At 38.1% G+C, this 17,930-nt stretch overlaps 2 protein-coding genes across 2 annotated transcripts; both read left to right on the top strand.

The window, feature by feature from the left end:
* Nucleotides 1–4,111: 4,111 nt before the first annotated feature.
* Nucleotides 4,112–6,821, top strand: LOC137180310 (E3 ubiquitin-protein ligase TRIM39-like). Its single transcript, XM_067585626.1, has one exon. It carries the CDS (start codon nt 4,127–4,129, stop codon nt 5,768–5,770), a length of 1,644 nt encoding a protein of 547 aa, XP_067441727.1. The 5' UTR covers nt 4,112–4,126; the 3' UTR covers nt 5,771–6,821.
* Nucleotides 6,822–14,637: 7,816 nt separating this feature from the next.
* On the top strand, nt 14,638–15,717 carry LOC137180495 (E3 ubiquitin/ISG15 ligase TRIM25-like). Its single transcript, XM_067585886.1, has one exon. It carries the CDS (start codon nt 15,091–15,093, stop codon nt 15,715–15,717), a length of 627 nt encoding a protein of 208 aa, XP_067441987.1. The 5' UTR covers nt 14,638–15,090.
* The last annotated feature ends 2,213 nt before the right edge of the window (nt 15,718–17,930 follow it).

Raw genomic sequence — 17,930 nt, forward strand, 5'->3', positions numbered from 1 at the left:
TAGTAGTAGTAATAAAAGTAGTGGTAGCAGATATGGTATTAATATCAGCAATTGGAGGTGATTTAACTAGATATATACTCAAGAACTGTACTCCAATAAAATGATATAAGTATTTATATTTTATGCTGCTTTACATAAATGGTGAAATACAATATTCCAAGTACTTTTACTTTTAACAGTAGTCAGTACATTTCGCTGACAACTCATCTGTGCTTTTACTATGTGAAGTTTTGAACTGAGGACTTTTACATGTTAGAGTATATTTACACTGCAGTGTTGTTATTTTTGCTATAAGTACAGGATGTGAATATTTCCTCCCTGGCTGGTAGTGGTAATAGTAGTAGTACTGGCAGTAATAGAAGTATTAGTAGTGGTAGAAACAGACAAAGCAGCAGTTCATATGGAGATAAAACCTTTAATCTGCTGGCGGAGCAGCAAACCAACACCAACAGACTTCATAAACTGATTAAGAAGATCGGCTCTTTCATTGGCTGCAAACCAGACACCTTTGAAGTTGTGGTGGAGAGGAGGACGCTGGACAAACTGGTATCCATTACGAATAATCTGATCATCCTGACCACCACGTACTGGACAGACAGCCGAGCACTTCCTCTCACAGAGTGGTCCAGGAACATTTTTCCTGCCCATTAACTTCGCTCATGATGAATCTTTATACTCCTACTCTACCTCACTGCATTTTTAAAACTTCAACAACTTTGCATACTTTACTAATGTATACAGTATCTTATCTTATGTTTATATTTTATATTTTATTATATTTAGAGTGTATTCTAGTGTCCCGGGCAATGCCTGCATAACCTGCTGCTGTAACACAAGACTATCCCAATTTAGGATCAATAAAGTACATCTATCTATCTATCTATCTATCTATCTATCTATCTATCTATCTATCTACTCTTTTATACTCTGTGATACTTTACTGTGACACCTAAATTTTTACTACACGACTTCTGCAAACTATTTACATCCTCATCAGTTTGGGATCAGCTGATCATCTGTTGGAGTTTCCACATTTATAAACTGTATATACATATATATATTATACACTGTGTTTCAGTGACACACAGTGGTCTTGTCGTGTTACTGCAACTTCATCCTCACATCTGCTCCACAGCTGTTCCAACTACAGTAACCTACAACACTGAATGTTTATTTGGTAAAGAAATAGTGGACACGACTCTGTATGTGTTTTTTGTTTCATAGACCTTATTTAACAAGGTTTTTTTTTACAACTTTGTCACACTTGATTTGTTTTTTTCTTGTGCAGATGCTCAACTTCCTGTCCGGGGATTTTAATGTGTCAGAAATAAAAACCTGCAGAGCTTCAGGTGATATTCACTGGAATAAAAAAACTGTCTGCAGGGTCAAAAACATGGTCAGAGTTCAGGTGATATCAATGTCTAGAGTTTTAGTAAAATATACAGGAGACATTTTGTTGAGTGTCAAAGAATCAAAGTGATACTCCAACTAAAATCTTTCTTTGAGTATGAAAATCTTTCCTTCTTAACAGAGAACATAAATTACACTGTCCAAGGAAACACAAAGAGGGAATTTGATGCTAAAAACACTGTAAATGTGTCAGATATTCACTTGATATGACTAACTCAGACTGCTGAAGCTGAATATAAGCTTCACATCAACTTTTAAATGACTGTGTAGACACACTGTGGATTTTGGCCTCCACCTGACTGCTGTTTTAAGACACACTAGAAAAATTGTGAACCGTTCTTTAAGTTACACCCCTCATCATTAACATTTAGGACTTTCCAATCGGAATTTTTACAGTTATTATCTGATATTTACCTGAAATCCTTTAAAAATCTGCTCCTACTTTTAAAATTCTTTTACAAACTGTTGATTAAACTTGACCTTAGTTTGCTGAAAACATGTTTTTTCCATATCCTAGAGACACTGTGTTTACATCTTTTCAATTAAAAAATCACTAAAATATGTTATTTGTCAAAAGGTGCCCAAACTTTTGCATACAACTGTATATACCTATACACTACAGGATCCTTCTCACTGAAATATTTGCACGTTCACTTATATAGTTTAAGGTATTGTAATATATATTGTATGTAGGTTATTTTAATTAATAATTTAACTAATTTAATTTCTTATTTCAGTCTCATTTATTTAATTAGAATAGTGCTTCATCAATTTTCTTGCTGTAACTTGAATTTTCCCCCCAATGAACAATAAAGTTTTATCTAATAAAAGGTTTCTGTTACTGCAATAAAAGTTTCTTAAACAGGGAAGATCATTACAGTCATCAAGATTTACTAAAACAGGTTGAGGATTCAAACCATCCAACTCCTGCTAACAAACACTTTTTAATTCTTTAAATGTTCCAAACCTCAGATTGACAGCAGAGCTGCTGACATGACGTTAGCTCTGTGGCTAACAGGGTTCACACTACAACTCCCAAACTCCCAAAGGACAGTGCTGGCAGTGTGAAGCATCACTCAGTACAGAGATGATAGATTCTACATTTATCCCTGTCAGGACTGTGGTGGTTCACCACAAAACAGTCTGAACTAATCGGCTTTACAGCAAAGGAACAAATAAGGTAGAACATAAAGAAAAATATAGAAATCATATCTGCATGAGATAAAATAAAATGATCCTTTGGTTGTTGTCGACTGTCTTTCACCTCTTTTTGTGAAGTAAACTGGAAACTGTTTGTAGAAGTTAAAAAATGTGTTTTGAAATAACTGTTGATTTAACATCAATGTTGACCAGACGACATTTGTTGAACTCAGTTCAAGATAAAGATAAAAATAAGTTAATAGTTACATGAAAACTGGCTGCACAGTTCAGTGTTTGTCTGTCCAAAACTTTTAGTCTCTTGTGACAAAAAGTAAATCTAAAATCATGGTTTGATTTTTGATCACCTTGTGAAAAACCTCAAACTTTCAACCCACATAATTAAGCTAAGCAAAATCTTTTCACATGTCTTACTCCTCCCACCCGTCAGGTACAGTCTCACCTTTGCTCCATGATATTTCAAAATAATCCTGTAAATCAGAAGGAGGAAACAAACTCACAAACAGAGCTACAATAAAAGGAGGAGCAACACTGGAAAGACAAGAAAGCTGCAACGTCACTCTCTAGAAGTTAAACTTAAGGTTTGTCAGAGTGACAGTAGAGCAGCAGTCGAGTCTCTCCACTTCTGTCCAAATAAAAATTAAACTGAGTTCATCAAGTCTTTCTCAACAACACAGCAGAGTCTCTGCCAAACACTGGTGAGTACAACTGATCATATTTAATGTTTCAACAACCAGCTTTAACACAGCAGACAGGAAGTTCCACTCTTTTCATTTCATACTGACACTTGTGAAATTAGTGACAATATAACCAAAGATGTTTTTACACAGATTCAGTGAAACAACTTTAATTGTTTTTTAAACAGTCTCTCTGTGTCAGTTCTCAGGACTTTTGTAACTTGTAACTGAATCTCTGTGGTTTCGAGTTCAGCTTCACTCCAACCTTCCTGGTCTTATTACTATTTACTGATCACTTCCTACAGACACACTGCATTCTATTTCCTGTAGCTGTTTCACATTAAAAGCTTTCTACCAACAAGCAGCAGCTTTTATTGTGAAGCATCTGCACCAAGTTAGCAGAGCTTTGTTAGCAGTGCTATTCTTCAATAACAGTTGGTCTACACAACAAGATATGGACATATTCTGTGTTATGTTGTCAGTGGTTCATTTTAAAGATTGTATGGAAGAATAGTACAAGAAGAAACAGCCACAATGAGCTGTTAGATAAAGAGCTGCAGATGACAGTCTCTTACTGTGTTTGTGTAAACCAGCTCACATAAAACACGTCACCAAAGTAAACAACAACTTTAAACTCACCATGCAGCCTTGTGGATAACTGTTTGAGCTGCCAGCACGACTTCAATGATCACGGTTGCTCACGACTCCGTTCACGTGTTCCCATCCCGATCAATAACAGGGAAAATATAATTCAATATTACTTTACCTAATATCACATGTTATACTTAATACAACAATAATTATCCATATTTCTTTTCAAATAATTGAAATTTAATTTTAAACAAATTGTTTCTTTTGTTTTTCACACTCAGTGTGTAGATATGTCTGCTGCCAGCTGTCTGCGATCTAAAGATCAGTTTCTGTGCTCCATCTGTCTGGATGTGTTCACTGATCCAGTCACCACACCATGTGGACACAACTTCTGCAAAAACTGCATCACTGAACACTGGAACAGTAATGACCAGTACCTGTGTCCGATATGTAAGAAGGCTTTCTACACAAGACCTGAGCTTCACGTCAACATTTTCATCTCTGAGATGGTTTCTCAGTTCAGACAGGAAGCTCAACAGAAAGCCAGCAGCAGCAGCTCAGAGCAACAAGCTGCCAAACCAGGAGAAGTTCCCTGTGACGTCTGTACTGGAACCAAACTGAAGGCCCTGAAGTCCTGTCTGGTGTGTCTGACCTCCTACTGTGAGACTCACCTGGAGCCTCATCTGACAATGTCAGGTCTGAAAAGACATCAGCTGATGGACCCTGCGGAGAACCTGGAAGACAGGATGTGTATGAAGCACGATAAACCTCTGGAGCTGTTCTGTAAGACTGACCAGACATGTGTCTGCATGCTCTGCTCTATTTTAAACCACAAGACACATGAGTTTGTTCCTCTGAAAGAAGAATATGAAGGAAAGAGGGCAGAGCTGGGGAAGACAGAGGCTGAAATTCAGCAGCTGATCCAGAAGAGACGACTGAAGATTCAAGAGATCAAACACTCAGTTGACCTCAGTAAGGAAGATGCAGACAGAGAGATAGCAGAAGGTGTTCAGGTCTTCACCACTCTGAAGGAGTCTGTTGAGAGAAGCCTGAATGAGCTCATTGAGACGATTGAAGAGAAGCAAAGAACGACAGAGAAACAGGCTGAAGACTTCATCAAAGAGCTGGAACAGGAAATCTCTGAGCTGATGAAGAGAAGCTCTGAGGTGAAGCAGTTCTCATGCTCTGAAGACCACCTCCACCTCCTCCAAAACTTCCCATCCCTGAAAGCTGCTCCACCTACCAAAGACTGGACAGAGGTCAGCGTCCGTCCACCATCATATGAGGGGACTGTGGTGAGAGCTGTGGCTCAGCTGGAGGAGACACTCAGTAAAGAGATGAAGAAGCTGTTTGAGGCTGAGCTGAAGAGGGTCCAGCAGTATGCAGTGGATGTGACTCTTGATCCTGATACAGCACATCCTGAACTCATCCTGTCTGATGATGGAAAACAAGTAAATCATAGTAATGTGAAGAAAGATCTCCCAGACAACCCAGAGAGATTCTCTTACTGTGTTTGTGTTTTAGGAAAGCAGAGTTTCTCTTCAGGCAGATTTTACTTTGAGGTTCAGGTTAAAGAGAAGACTGACTGGGATTTAGGAGTGGCCAGAGAGTTGATCAACAGGAAGGGAAGAATAACAGCTAGACCTCAGGATGGTTACTGGACAATATGGTTGAGAAATGGAAATGAGTACAAAGGTCTTGCTGGGCCTGGTGTCTGTCTCTCTCTGAAGTCTAAGCCTCAGAAGGTGGGGGTGTTTGTGGATTATGAGGAGGGTCTGGTCTCCTTTTATGACGTAGATGCTGCAGCTCTTATCTATTCCTTTACTGGCTGCTTCTTCACTGACAAACTCTACCCATACTTCAGTCCCTGTAATAATGATGGTGGTAAAAACTCTGCTCCTCTGATCATCTGTCCTGTCAATCAAACTGAGTAGAGTAATCACATGTTTTATGTCATAATTGTGTCTTTGTTTTTGAAGAGAGTAAATATACAAACACATTCTTGTTTATTATGAGAAAAAACACAAACTAGGATTTCTATCTAAAATTAAATCTCTATTTAAACATCTGATCAAATCCACAGAACTTTAGTTTCATTTCTAGTGAGAAACACAAAGTTTCAAAAAAAAGAACTTTCAATTTGAAGTGAAACCACAGAAAACAAAGTGTGAATATTTCACAGTGTCATAAAGCTTCATTGTAGAGTTCGGCCGAGACCATGACTCCACAGAATATGTGTCAGTATTTTACAGGCTGTAATAAGTGCTGAAACACTTAATGACAGAACAACAGAAATGAATTGATTGATTGATAATCATTTAAATTATTTGTCAGACAAACATTCTCAGGCTCCATCTTTTTAAATGTGAGGTTTTGCTGCTACTCTCTGCTGTATATGATGATAACTTGAATATTTTTGGGTTTTGGACTGTTGGTCAGACAAAACATTCAAAGACACCTTGAGCTCTTAGAAACTGATGCACAGTTGATTAATAGAATATGTGTATAATTTGTATAAAGGATTTTCTTATTTTGTCTGAGGTTTGTTTCGTTTCTGTCCACTTTGGCCAATTTGTTTGTTTGAATATTGATGAGATTGATTATCATTTAAAGAAATCTGTAAATATGTGATTGTTAAAAATCTGTAAATTAAACTATGTCTGTATTTTTAATGTAAAGCTTTAAAAACATGGCCTGAGTAAGCAGTGACTTGTTGAACACCAAACACAAAAAATAAAACCTGGTTTACAGAGAGGCTGTGTTTGTGTTTCTGTTACAGTTCATTAACAATCACAAATGTTTTTCTGCTTTCTTTACCAAACACTTATTAGTCTACATATGCAGCTTTGTATCATCATGTTTCAATATTTTCTCTCTGCACTGATTATTGTTTTTTACTTAATTGACCTACAATCTACTGAGAGGTTTGTTTTCTACTGAAGGAAATTATCCAAATGTTTTTTATTGTTGCACATTGTTGCACTTCGTGTCAACTGTACAGTAATCAATATTTCAATTAAAAGAGATTCAACAATAAATCTTGCAAACTTGTTCTGTACCAATAGAACAAACTACTATCAGCACAGAAAACCAGCCTGGACCAACAGCCTGTGGACTCCTGTTCCATGTCAATAGTCAGTAAATTGCACTGTTTCGTAGCCATTTTTAAAAGGTCAGTAATTCCCTAAAACAGCTGATTTCTGTAGTTTTTAAAGGATGGGTTCATAGTTGTTCAAATGTGTCTTAAAACAACAGTCAGGGGCCCAAATGAACATGAAACCTGTTTTTCTTGCTGTAATCATTCCTCCTGTTCATACTGACCATTAGAAGATCTCTTCATAATGCACTTACAATGGAAGTGATGGGGGACAAAATCCACACTTCTCCTTCTGTGTAAAAATGTATTTAAAAGTTTATCTGAAGCTAATATGAATCTTCAGCATCCAAATGACTCAAATCAAGAAGATATCTTTCAATGTTACAGTCTTTTTAGTGCCAAAGTCCCTCTTTTTAGGGCCTGAGCACCGAAGATGTGAGGGCACTATTGTATTTCCCATGTTTGTTTCTTTCTTTCTTATTATTCCGCCACTTCAGACCTAAATTTGACCCCCTAAATATGCTCGAAAACTCACCAAATTTGGCACGCACATTAGGTCTGGTGAAAAATTTGATAAAATCTAAAAATTAAGTGCCAAAATGTGCTTTCTAGTGCCACCGTCTCATCAAGACCTACAAATCATATGCTGACACCCCTGACTATCTACCGACTGGCTGTCTCCTCCGAGGGCGTTAAAGGTATCGATTTCAAACTTTGATACATGACTTGTGTCAAACAGAGGCTTCTGACGTCTAAACTATAAGTCTGACCACTTTCAAACCTGTATCAATGGATTCGCAACGAAATTTCCTATAAACAGATATGATTTTTAATGCAAGATTTGGACAAAGTAATGGGATTTATGAGGAGATTTCACAAGAAGTGTACTTTGACATTTTCCTCTCCAACTGAGAGGGAGAGAGAGAGGAGGGAAGACAACATATTTTTTCTCTCCTCTTTGGAAGCGACACGTAAAATGATGCTCCAAGGGATGACGGTCTCCCTAACCAATCAACAACCAGAATGCAATACTGACATCGAGTTGGTCCAATGATAGTTTTCAGAATTCATCTTCAATTCTCTCCACTGTAAGGAAGAGTAGCAGCAGTAGATAGCTCCTTGCGTTAGCCAATGCATCAGCTGGCTTGTTGTAGCAGCCTGAAGGACTCTTTATACATCCATGGAAGGACTGTTAAGGACTGTTGTTAAGCTAATGGGAGAAATTATCTGGACTGTGCAGTGCAGCAGCAGCAGGACACCGCCAGGGAGCGGCTGGAGAGAGAAGCAACCGGAGAAACAACCAGGAGAGTTAGCTTGTTTGTCATTGTTGATAATGATATCAGACTGGTTAAGCAGCAGCCATAAAGTTCTGTTAATTAACAAACAAGATCACCAAGAGTCACAAATGGATGTTGTGACATGAATACTTCATCTCCATGATAGAAAGAAGAAGACATCAGATAACGTGAGTCAGATAAGTTACAGCTTCTCTCTCTCTGTCTCTTTGGTCGCTAATTTCATCTCTGATGGTTAAATGTCTCTCTGTGTGGCTGTTGTGTGAATTTATCTCCTTAACAAGAATGCAGCAGGGATATATATATATAATGTGTTGTGGGTAGTTTGCTTGTTGAAGTTACAGTGAGCTGTCTGGACTCACTCATTCATGTGGAATTGATCCCGTTTTTAATTGAGTGGTTGTTCAGTCACCTGTTGATGTTGTATGTTTAGTGAATGAGAATGCAAGAGGTCTGGCTGCTTGCTTCTGACAGTTTCTTTACTTCATTTTTAAGCTGAGCCATATATTGAGTAATAAGCTTAAAGTGACTAGAATAACAAGTGTTAACTAGTGGTGTAACTGATCAGAGTTGATCCGTGACCCGTACAGATCGCCCCCCACGGTTTGGCAGGCATATGAACTGATTAATTGCAAAATGTAATGTCTCATTTAAGACAAAGTAAACAAACTGCTGTAAGTACAAGTCATGGCCAGACAGCACGTCGCTAACAGGGATTTTGAAGGGTAATGATCAAACAAGCATCTAACAGGTCCGAAGTGACATCTGTAGGTATGTTTACACGCTGTTTGATGTGCTGCAGCTGAGCAGCTAATTAGCATCTAGCTGCTAACTAACATTAGCAGAGAATGTTTGTTTGGTGGCTCGTTCAACAAGCTGCAGGACAAGACGTGTGTTCATGTTTCTAAGTTATCAAATCTTGATGATGTGGACAGAAGCTGTTTCATTCACTACTGTCTTTAAAAGAGGAAGGTATCATGCCTCATATTGCAATAATTGAGCATTGAATATTTCATATATTTTATTTTATTTTATTTAAACATTGGACAGCTTAAATGTTGTTTGTCTTGAATGTTTTCATTTAAGACCATGGGCAAAAGTTCATTGCTGTTTCGTGCTGTAAGTGTGTTACAGAATAAATAGAAAACAAAGTTTTATGTGTCTCCCCCTTTTTTTCGCTGATCCTAAAAATGATCCGTGACTCAAATCCGTCATACGATCAGAACCGTGAGTTTTGTGATCCATGGCACCCCCAGTGTTAACATGTCAGCTTTGTAGACAATATTTTGTATGTTGTGCACATAGATAAGAGTGTGTAAGTCATGTATTTGATACATGAATTAATACTTTCTGATGTGAACCTACACTTTTAGATCTGTGAATGTTTTTAGTGTTCAATCTTTCTAGTATTCAGCACTGATCTGTTCCTGTATCACATTATAAGCTTTGTGGTACTTTATATATTTCTGTATACTAAGAAAATGCATAGGAAACACGTGTAAATCATGTGATATCTTGTCTGTTTTTGATGAGAACGTAAATCTGTTGTCACAATAGAACAATACTATGACCATGATTGGCTCCAAACTAGTGGTGATGTCACAAATCCTGCTCGCATGTACACATGTTAAACGCAGATTTAAGGTGAGTTGAGTGAAACTTTCCTCCTTCAGCAGATGAATGAAAACAAACTCTGAACATACTGTACACATACACATATTTGGGATTTGTGAAGAGGATGCAGGAAACTCACCTGATGGGTCTCTACTTTAGTTAACACTGACCTCTGCTGGTGAGTAGCTGTAACTTCATGTCACACCTTGAGGTGAGTTGACATTTATTGTTTTGTCCTACATGGACTGAACTTTATATTTGTGTTAATATGGGAGAGATGTGTCTTTTATTTCCAGCAGAAACAAGTAGTGAACACAACTCTGACATATCATCACCTTTTAAGTTGATATGTTGAACTTGTTAGCAAACAGTTGCTTATTTCCACATCCAGCAGTTACGGAGCAACATTATCATTCATTTGGAGTCGTGTTTCTGTCCACCTGGTGAATCTAAGTCTAATATTCACTCTCTTTTAGCTCTGTTTTTGCTCTCTACCAACTCCTGAGGGAAATATCTGGCTCTTTAGCTGCTAAATGCTCCACTATGTTCACCAGCTAGTCTACAGCTAACTGTATCTGTTTGCCGTTTTGTGCTGAGCAGGTAGTGTACAGCGGCCCAAACTATGAGAGCGCTGAGAGTGAACCAGAACAGTAAAGTTGCAGCTGGACAGATAAACAATGAGCTGAAACTCACTATAAAGCTATGTAAAGCCGAGAGGAGCTGCAGAGTCACTGATAATTCTCTGTAGGTTCATCACTATGATCCACAACACATTACACACTGACAGTGAAAACATTTTCTTATGAAAAATATAGATTATAGCTGCTTTAAACAGAAACTCTTTAAAGAGGCCTCTCAGGTTGTATTGATGCTTTTCAAACACTAGATGGTGTCAGTGTCCAACAGTTCATCAGTCAGTCAGCAATATCACACTGTGCTGTCTGCTTTCGAGAGTTTATCAGCTCTATCAGAGTTTATGAGAATTAATCAGCAACAGACTACTGCACCATCCTAAAAAAGAGGGGATAGGGGAGAGTGAGGAATTATTGACTCAGTATGATCTAAAAAAAATAATGCTGCTGCCAAACATAAAAAAAAAGTTTCTATTCTGTAACACATGACTGCAAAACTGCAGAAAAAGTGACACAGACAGGTGTGAAGGAGACAAAATGTCTTGCCAAAACTAATTAATTCAATCCCAAATTAAAGCGTCAATCTGTCTCACTTTTAAATTCATATTTTACAGTTTCCAAGCAATTTAACGAAAGTATGTTAATATATAAAACCAAGACTTCCTTCCTGTCTATGTTCCATGTTAACATTTAAAGCTCAATATTGCAGCATTTCAGGTCAGTCCAAAATAGTCAATTCAGGGGGTGTTCGCCCCTGCCTATTCCCATACGGTCCACTGTTGATTTTAATCTCTTTAGCTCAAAATTGCATTTTTCTGTGTCATGTTCGATATTATTCTTCATCTCTTAGCAGATCTGGCCATCTTCATTATTAAATGAGGCCTGTTTCATTCCTGCATGGTAAGTATGTATTCTTTAGGAGAAACCATCAGGCTGTGTATTTCTTTCGATGATGGGGGAGCTTGCGCCCTTTATTTTGGGGGATTTATATTGTTGCTGCTCAGGGCGATGCCCCTCGACTCTAAATCTCTAGTAGAGTCTAAATGCAACAATTTTAGACTTTATTATCTCCATCATCCGTAGAATAAACATTATCTTTACTTCAGTCAGTCAGTCAGGACGACCACCTTTGCACGCATAGACTGTAGTTTCTCATATCATCCTGCATTCACATCTCTCATGTATCTGTTACTCATTTTTCCAGGGATGTCAACTGAGATCTGTTGCTCACACCAGCTGATTACATCTATTCTATAGCAGCTGCGATACAGCTTCATTGTAACCCATCATCTGCCACTGTCTTCATTCAGGTTAGCACCATTAAGGGCTTTCTTTAAGGTCGGGACGGCTACTTCTGCCCTCTGTATACACATCTTCATTCTTCCAGACGTCAGCACTGTTCTCGCCAATTAAGATCTCTTAAGCCACAATCTGGTAAGTCATACATATAATTAGTGGTGGTGTCCGAGCATCACAGCTTGTTGCTATCATTGTCGATCATGTTGGCATTTCTTCCTCTCATACATCAAATCTGGTTCATGGCAAAGTGCTATGTCTTACTTATAGCTATTTCACCCTGCTTTCGGGCTACCCTCTCTCTTCCCTATGCATTAAGTTTGGTTGCCGGATCTCACTCATCGGCTCATGGTTGCCTGATCTCTCTTACTTGCTCACACGCCAGCTCATGGTCTTCGGACTTCACACACCAGTACATGGTCACCTGACCTCTCATATCTGCTCAAGCATCAGTCCACGGTCTTCGGACCTCCTGCATCAGCTCATGCATCAGCACATGATCGTTGGACCTTACATATCAGCTCTGGGTCGTCGGACCCTACACTTTAGCTCACGCATAAGCCCACAGTCTTCGGACCTCACGTATCACCACATGGTCGTCGGACCTCACGCATCAGCACACGTCACCAGCTCACGCATCAGCACATGGTCTTCGGACCCCCTGCATCAGCTCATGCATCAGCACATGGTCTTCGGACCCTGCCATCACTCAACACATCAGCACATGGTCTTAAACCTCACGTATCAGCACATGTCATCAGCACACGGTTTTTGGACCCCGCTTCAGTTCATGCATCAGCTCAAGGTCGCCAGACCTCACACCTCATCTCATGGTCATCAGACCTCACAGCACCCTCACTCTGGTGACTGCCAACTCACTCTCTTTCTATTTCTACATCTTCAATCATCCAAGTGTGTTATTCTATACTACTCTTGCATTCACTTCCCTCTCTCATATCCTGTGACATCACGATGGGGTCTTATCGCCAATAAATATAATTTACTTCATAAAGATATTGAGTCTCTCCTGATTGAATGACTGTGTTGACACACTGTGAATTTTGGCCTCCATCACTTACACTGAAAGCACATTTGAAGGATCTTTTAATATCCAGTATGAACAGGAGGAATGATTACAGCGAGGAAAACCTCTTTCACTGTTCATATGGACACCTGACTGTTGTTTTAAGACACATTTGAAATATAGTGAACCCGTCCTTTAAGTTACACCCCTCACCATTAACATTTAGGACAGTCCAATCAAAATTTATATACTTTGAGTTAAGGTGAGTTAAGTTTGTCAAAAGGTGCCCAAACTTTTGCATACAGCTGAATATACCTATACACTACAGGATCCTTCTCACTGAAATATTTGCACATTCACTTATAATTTAAGGTATTGTAATATACATTGTATGTAGATTATTTTAATAAATAATTGAACTGATTTTTTTTCTATTTCAGTCTCATTTATTTTATTAAAGTAGGACTTCATCTATTTTCTTGCTGTAACTTGAATTTACCACCAATGAACAATAAAGTTTTATCTAATAAAAGGTTTCTGTTACTGCAATAAAAGTTTCTTAAACAGGGAAGATCATTACAGTCATCAAGATTTACTAAAACAGGTTGAGGATTCAAACCATCCAACTCCTGCTAACAAACACTTTTTAATTCTTTAAATGTTCCAAACCTCAGATTGACAGCAGAGCTGCTGACATGACGTTAGCTCTGTGGCTAACAGGGTTCACACTACAACTCCCAAACTCCCAAAGGACAGTGCTGGCAGTGTGAAGCATCACTCAGTACAGAGATGATAGATTCTACATTTATCCCTGTCAGGACTGTGGTGGTTCACCACAAAACAGTCTGAACTAATCGGCTTTACAGCCAAGGAACAAATAAGGTAGAACGTAAAGCAAAATATAGAAATCGTATCTGCATGAGATAAAATAAAATGATCCTTTACTTGTTGTCAACTGTCTTTCACCTCATTTTGTGAAGTAAACTTGAAACCGTTTGTAGAAGTTAAAAAATGTGTTTTTGAAATAACTGTTGATTTAACATCAACGTTGACCAGACGACATTTGTTGAACTCAGTTCAAGATAAAGATAAAAATAAGTTAATAGTTACATTAAAACTTCAGCAATAAAAACTGGCTGCCTGTCATTTACAGTATCACCTTTGCTCCATGATATTTCACAATAATGCTGTAAATCAGAAGGAGGAAACAAACTCACAATCAGAGCTGCAGTAAGAGGAGGAGCAACACTGGACAGTTAAAAGAGCTGCAGCGTCACTCTCCTGAAATAAATCTAAAGTTTGTCAGAGCGACAGCAGAGCTGCAGTCGAGTCTCTCCCATTCTGTCCAAATAAAAATTAAACTGAGTTCATCAAGTCTTTCTCAACAACACAGCAGAGTCTCTGCCAAACACTGGTGAGTACAACTGATCATATTTAATGTTTCAACAACCAGCTTTAACACAGCAGACAGGAAGTTCCACTCTTTTCATTTCATACTGACACTTGTGAAATTAGTGACAATATAACTAAAGATGTTTTTACACAGATTCAGTGAAACAACTTTAATTGTTTTTTAAACAGTCTCTCTGTGTCAGTTCTCAGGACTTTTGTAACTTGTAACTGAATCTCTGTGGTTTGGAGTTCAGCTTCACTCCAACCTTCCTGGTCTTGTTACTATTTACTGATCACTTCCTACAGACACACTGCATTCTATTTCCTGTAGCTATTTCACATTAAAAGCTTTCTACCAACTAGCAGCAGCTTTTATTGTGAAGCAGCTGCAGGTGATAAAAGGTGTTTGTCACCAAGTTAGCAGAGCTTTGTTAGCAGTGCTGTTCTTCAATAACAGTTGGTCTACACAACAAGATATGGACATATTCTGTGTTATGTTGTCAGTGGTTCATTTTAAAGATTGTATGGAAGAATAGTACAAGCAGAAACAGCCACAACGAGCTGTTAGATAAAGAGCTGCAGATGACAGTCTCTTACTGTGTTTGTGTAAACCAGCTCACATAAAACACGTCATCAAAGTAAACAACAACTTTAAACTCACCATGCAGCCTTGTGGATAACTGTTTGAGCTGCCAGCACAACTTAAATGATCACGGTTGCTCACGACTCCGTTCATGTGTTCCCATCCCGATCAATAACAGAAATATAACTCAAAATTACTTCACCTAATATCACATGTTATACTTAATACAACAGTAATAATCCTCAGTTATTTTTGAACAAATAATTGAAATTTAATTTTAAACAAATTGTTTCTTTTGTTTTTCACACTCAGTGTGTAGATATGTCTGCTGCCAGCTGTCTGCGATCTGAAGATCAGTTTCTGTGCTGCATCTGTCTGGATGTGTTCACTGATCCAGTCACCACACCATGTGGACACAACTTCTGCAAAAACTGCATCACTGAACACTGGAACAGTAATGACCAGTACCTGTGTCCGATGTGTAAAGAGGTTTTCAACACAAGACCTAAGTTGAGGGTGAATACTTTCATCTCTGAGAAGGTTTCTCAGTTCAGACAGGAAGCTCAACAGAAAGCCAGCAGCAGCAGCTCAGAGCAACAAGCTGCCAAACCAGGAGAAGTTCCCTGTGACGTCTGTACTGGAACCAAACTGAAGGCCCTGAAGTCCTGTCTGGTGTGTCTGATCTCCTACTGTGAGACTCACCTGGAGCCTCATCTGACAATGTCACGTCTGAAAAGACATCAGCTGATGGACCCTGTGGAGAACCTGGAAGACAGGATGTGTATGAAGCACGATAAACCTCTGGAGCTGTTCTGTAAGACCGACCAGACATATGTCTGCGTGCTCTGCTCTGTTTTAGACCACAAGACACATGAGTTTGTTCCTCTGAAAGAAGAATATGAAGGAAAGAAGGCAGAGCTGGGGAAGACTACTGGACTATACGGTTGAGAAATGGACATGAGTACAAAGCTCTCGCTGGTCCTCCAGTCATTCTCTCTCTGAAGTCTCAGCCTCAGAAGGTGGGGGTGTTTGTGGATTATGAGGAGGGTCTGGTCGCCTTTTATGACATAGATGCTGCAGCTCTTATCTGCTCCTTTACTGGCTGCTCCTTCACTGAGAAACTCTACTCATACTTCAGTCCTGGTCCTTATGATGGTGGTAAAAACTCCGCCCCTCTGATCATCTGTCCTGTCAATCAAACTGAGTAGAGTAATCACCTGTTTTATGTCATAAATGTGTCTTTGTTTTTGAAGAGAGTAAATATACAAACACATTCTTGTTTATTATGAGAAAAAACACAAACTAGGATTTCTATCTAAAATTAAATCTCTATTTAAACATCTGATCAGTGTCATAAAGCTTCATTGTAGAGTTCGGCTGAGACCATGACTCCACAGAATATGTGTCAATATTTTACAGGCTGTAATAAGTGCTGAAACACTTAATGACAGAACAACAGAAATGAATTGATTGATTGATAATCGTTTAAATTATTTGTCAGACAAACATTCTCAGGCTCCATCTTTTTAAATGTGAGGTTTTGCTGCTACTCTCTGCTCTATATGATGGTAACTTGAATATTTTTGGGTTTTGGACTGTTGGTCAGACAAAACATTCAAAGACACCTTGAACTCTTAGAAATAATGATGAATATTTTCACTATTTTCTGTCATTTTATAGAGTAAATAATGATTCAAAATCAGGTTAAAACAAGGTTAATTGTTAATGAAAATAACCATTAATTGCAGCTCTACAGTTGATTAATAGAATATATGTATAATGTGTATAAAGGATTTTCTCATCTTGTCTGAGGTTTTTTTAGTTTCTGTCCACTTTGGCCAATTTGTTTGTTTGAATATTGAATAGATTGATTATGATTTAAAGAAATCTGTAAATATGTGATTGTAAAAACCTGTAAATTAAACTATGTCTGTAGTTTTAATGTAAAGCTTTAAAAACATGGCCTGAGTAAGCAGTGACTTGTTGAACAGCAAACACAAAAAATAAAAGCTGGTTTACAGAGAAGCTGTGTTTGTGTTTCTGTTACAGTTCATTAACAATCACAAATGTTTTTCTGCTTTCTTTACCAAACACTTATTAGTCTACATATGCAGCTTTGTATCATCATGTTTCAATATTTTCTCTTTGCACTGATTATTGTTAATTGTTAATTGACCTACAATCTATTGAGAGGTTTGTTTTCTACTGAGGAAGAAAATAGATGAAGTCCTATTGTAATGAAATACACGAGACTGAAATAAGACATTAAATTCAATTAGTTCAATAATTCAAATCTTTATTAAAGTGATTTACATACAATATATATTACAATACCTTAAACTGTATAAATCAATGTGAAAATATTTAAGTGAGAAGGATCCTGTAGTGTATAGGTATATACAGCTGTATGCAAAAGTTTGGGCACCTTTTGACAAGCTTAACTCACCTTAACTCAAAGTACATAAATTCTGATTGGACTGTCCTAAATGTTAATAGTGAGGGGTGTAAGTTAAAGGACGGGTTCACTATATTTCAAGTGTGTCTTTAAACAGCAGTCAGGAGTCCATATGAACAGTGAAAGAGGTTTTCCTCGCTGTAATCATTCCTCCTGTTCATACTGGATATTAGAAGATCCCTTCATAATGAACTTACAATGGAAGTGATGGAGGACAAAATCCACAGTGTGTCCACACAGTCATTTAAAAGTAGATGTGAAACTTCTATTCAGCTTCAGCAGTCTGAGTTAGTCATATCAAGTGGATATCTGACACATCCACAGTGTTTTTAGCATCAAATTCCCTCTTTGTGTTTCCTCGGACAGTGTTTCCCTGTTGAGCTGCAGGTGGAAGTATAGTAACAAAAAGAGGGACTTTGGTACTAAAAAGACTGTAACGTTGAAAGATATCTACTTGATTTGACTCATTTGGACGCTGAAGCTTCATATTAGCTTCAGATAAACTTTTAAATACATTTTTGCACAGAAGGAGGACTGTGGATTTTGTCCCCCATCACTTACATACTGACCACTTCCTACAGACACACTGCATTCTATTTCCTGTAGCTGTTTCACATTAAAAGCTTTCTACCAACAAGCAGCAGTCACCAAGTTAGCGGAGCTTTGTTAGCAGTGCTATTCTTCAATAACAGTTGGTCTACACAAC

Source organism: Thunnus thynnus, chromosome 3, assembly GCF_963924715.1.
Source record: "Thunnus thynnus chromosome 3, fThuThy2.1, whole genome shotgun sequence".
Lineage (NCBI taxonomy): Eukaryota > Metazoa > Chordata > Actinopteri > Scombriformes > Scombridae > Thunnus > Thunnus thynnus.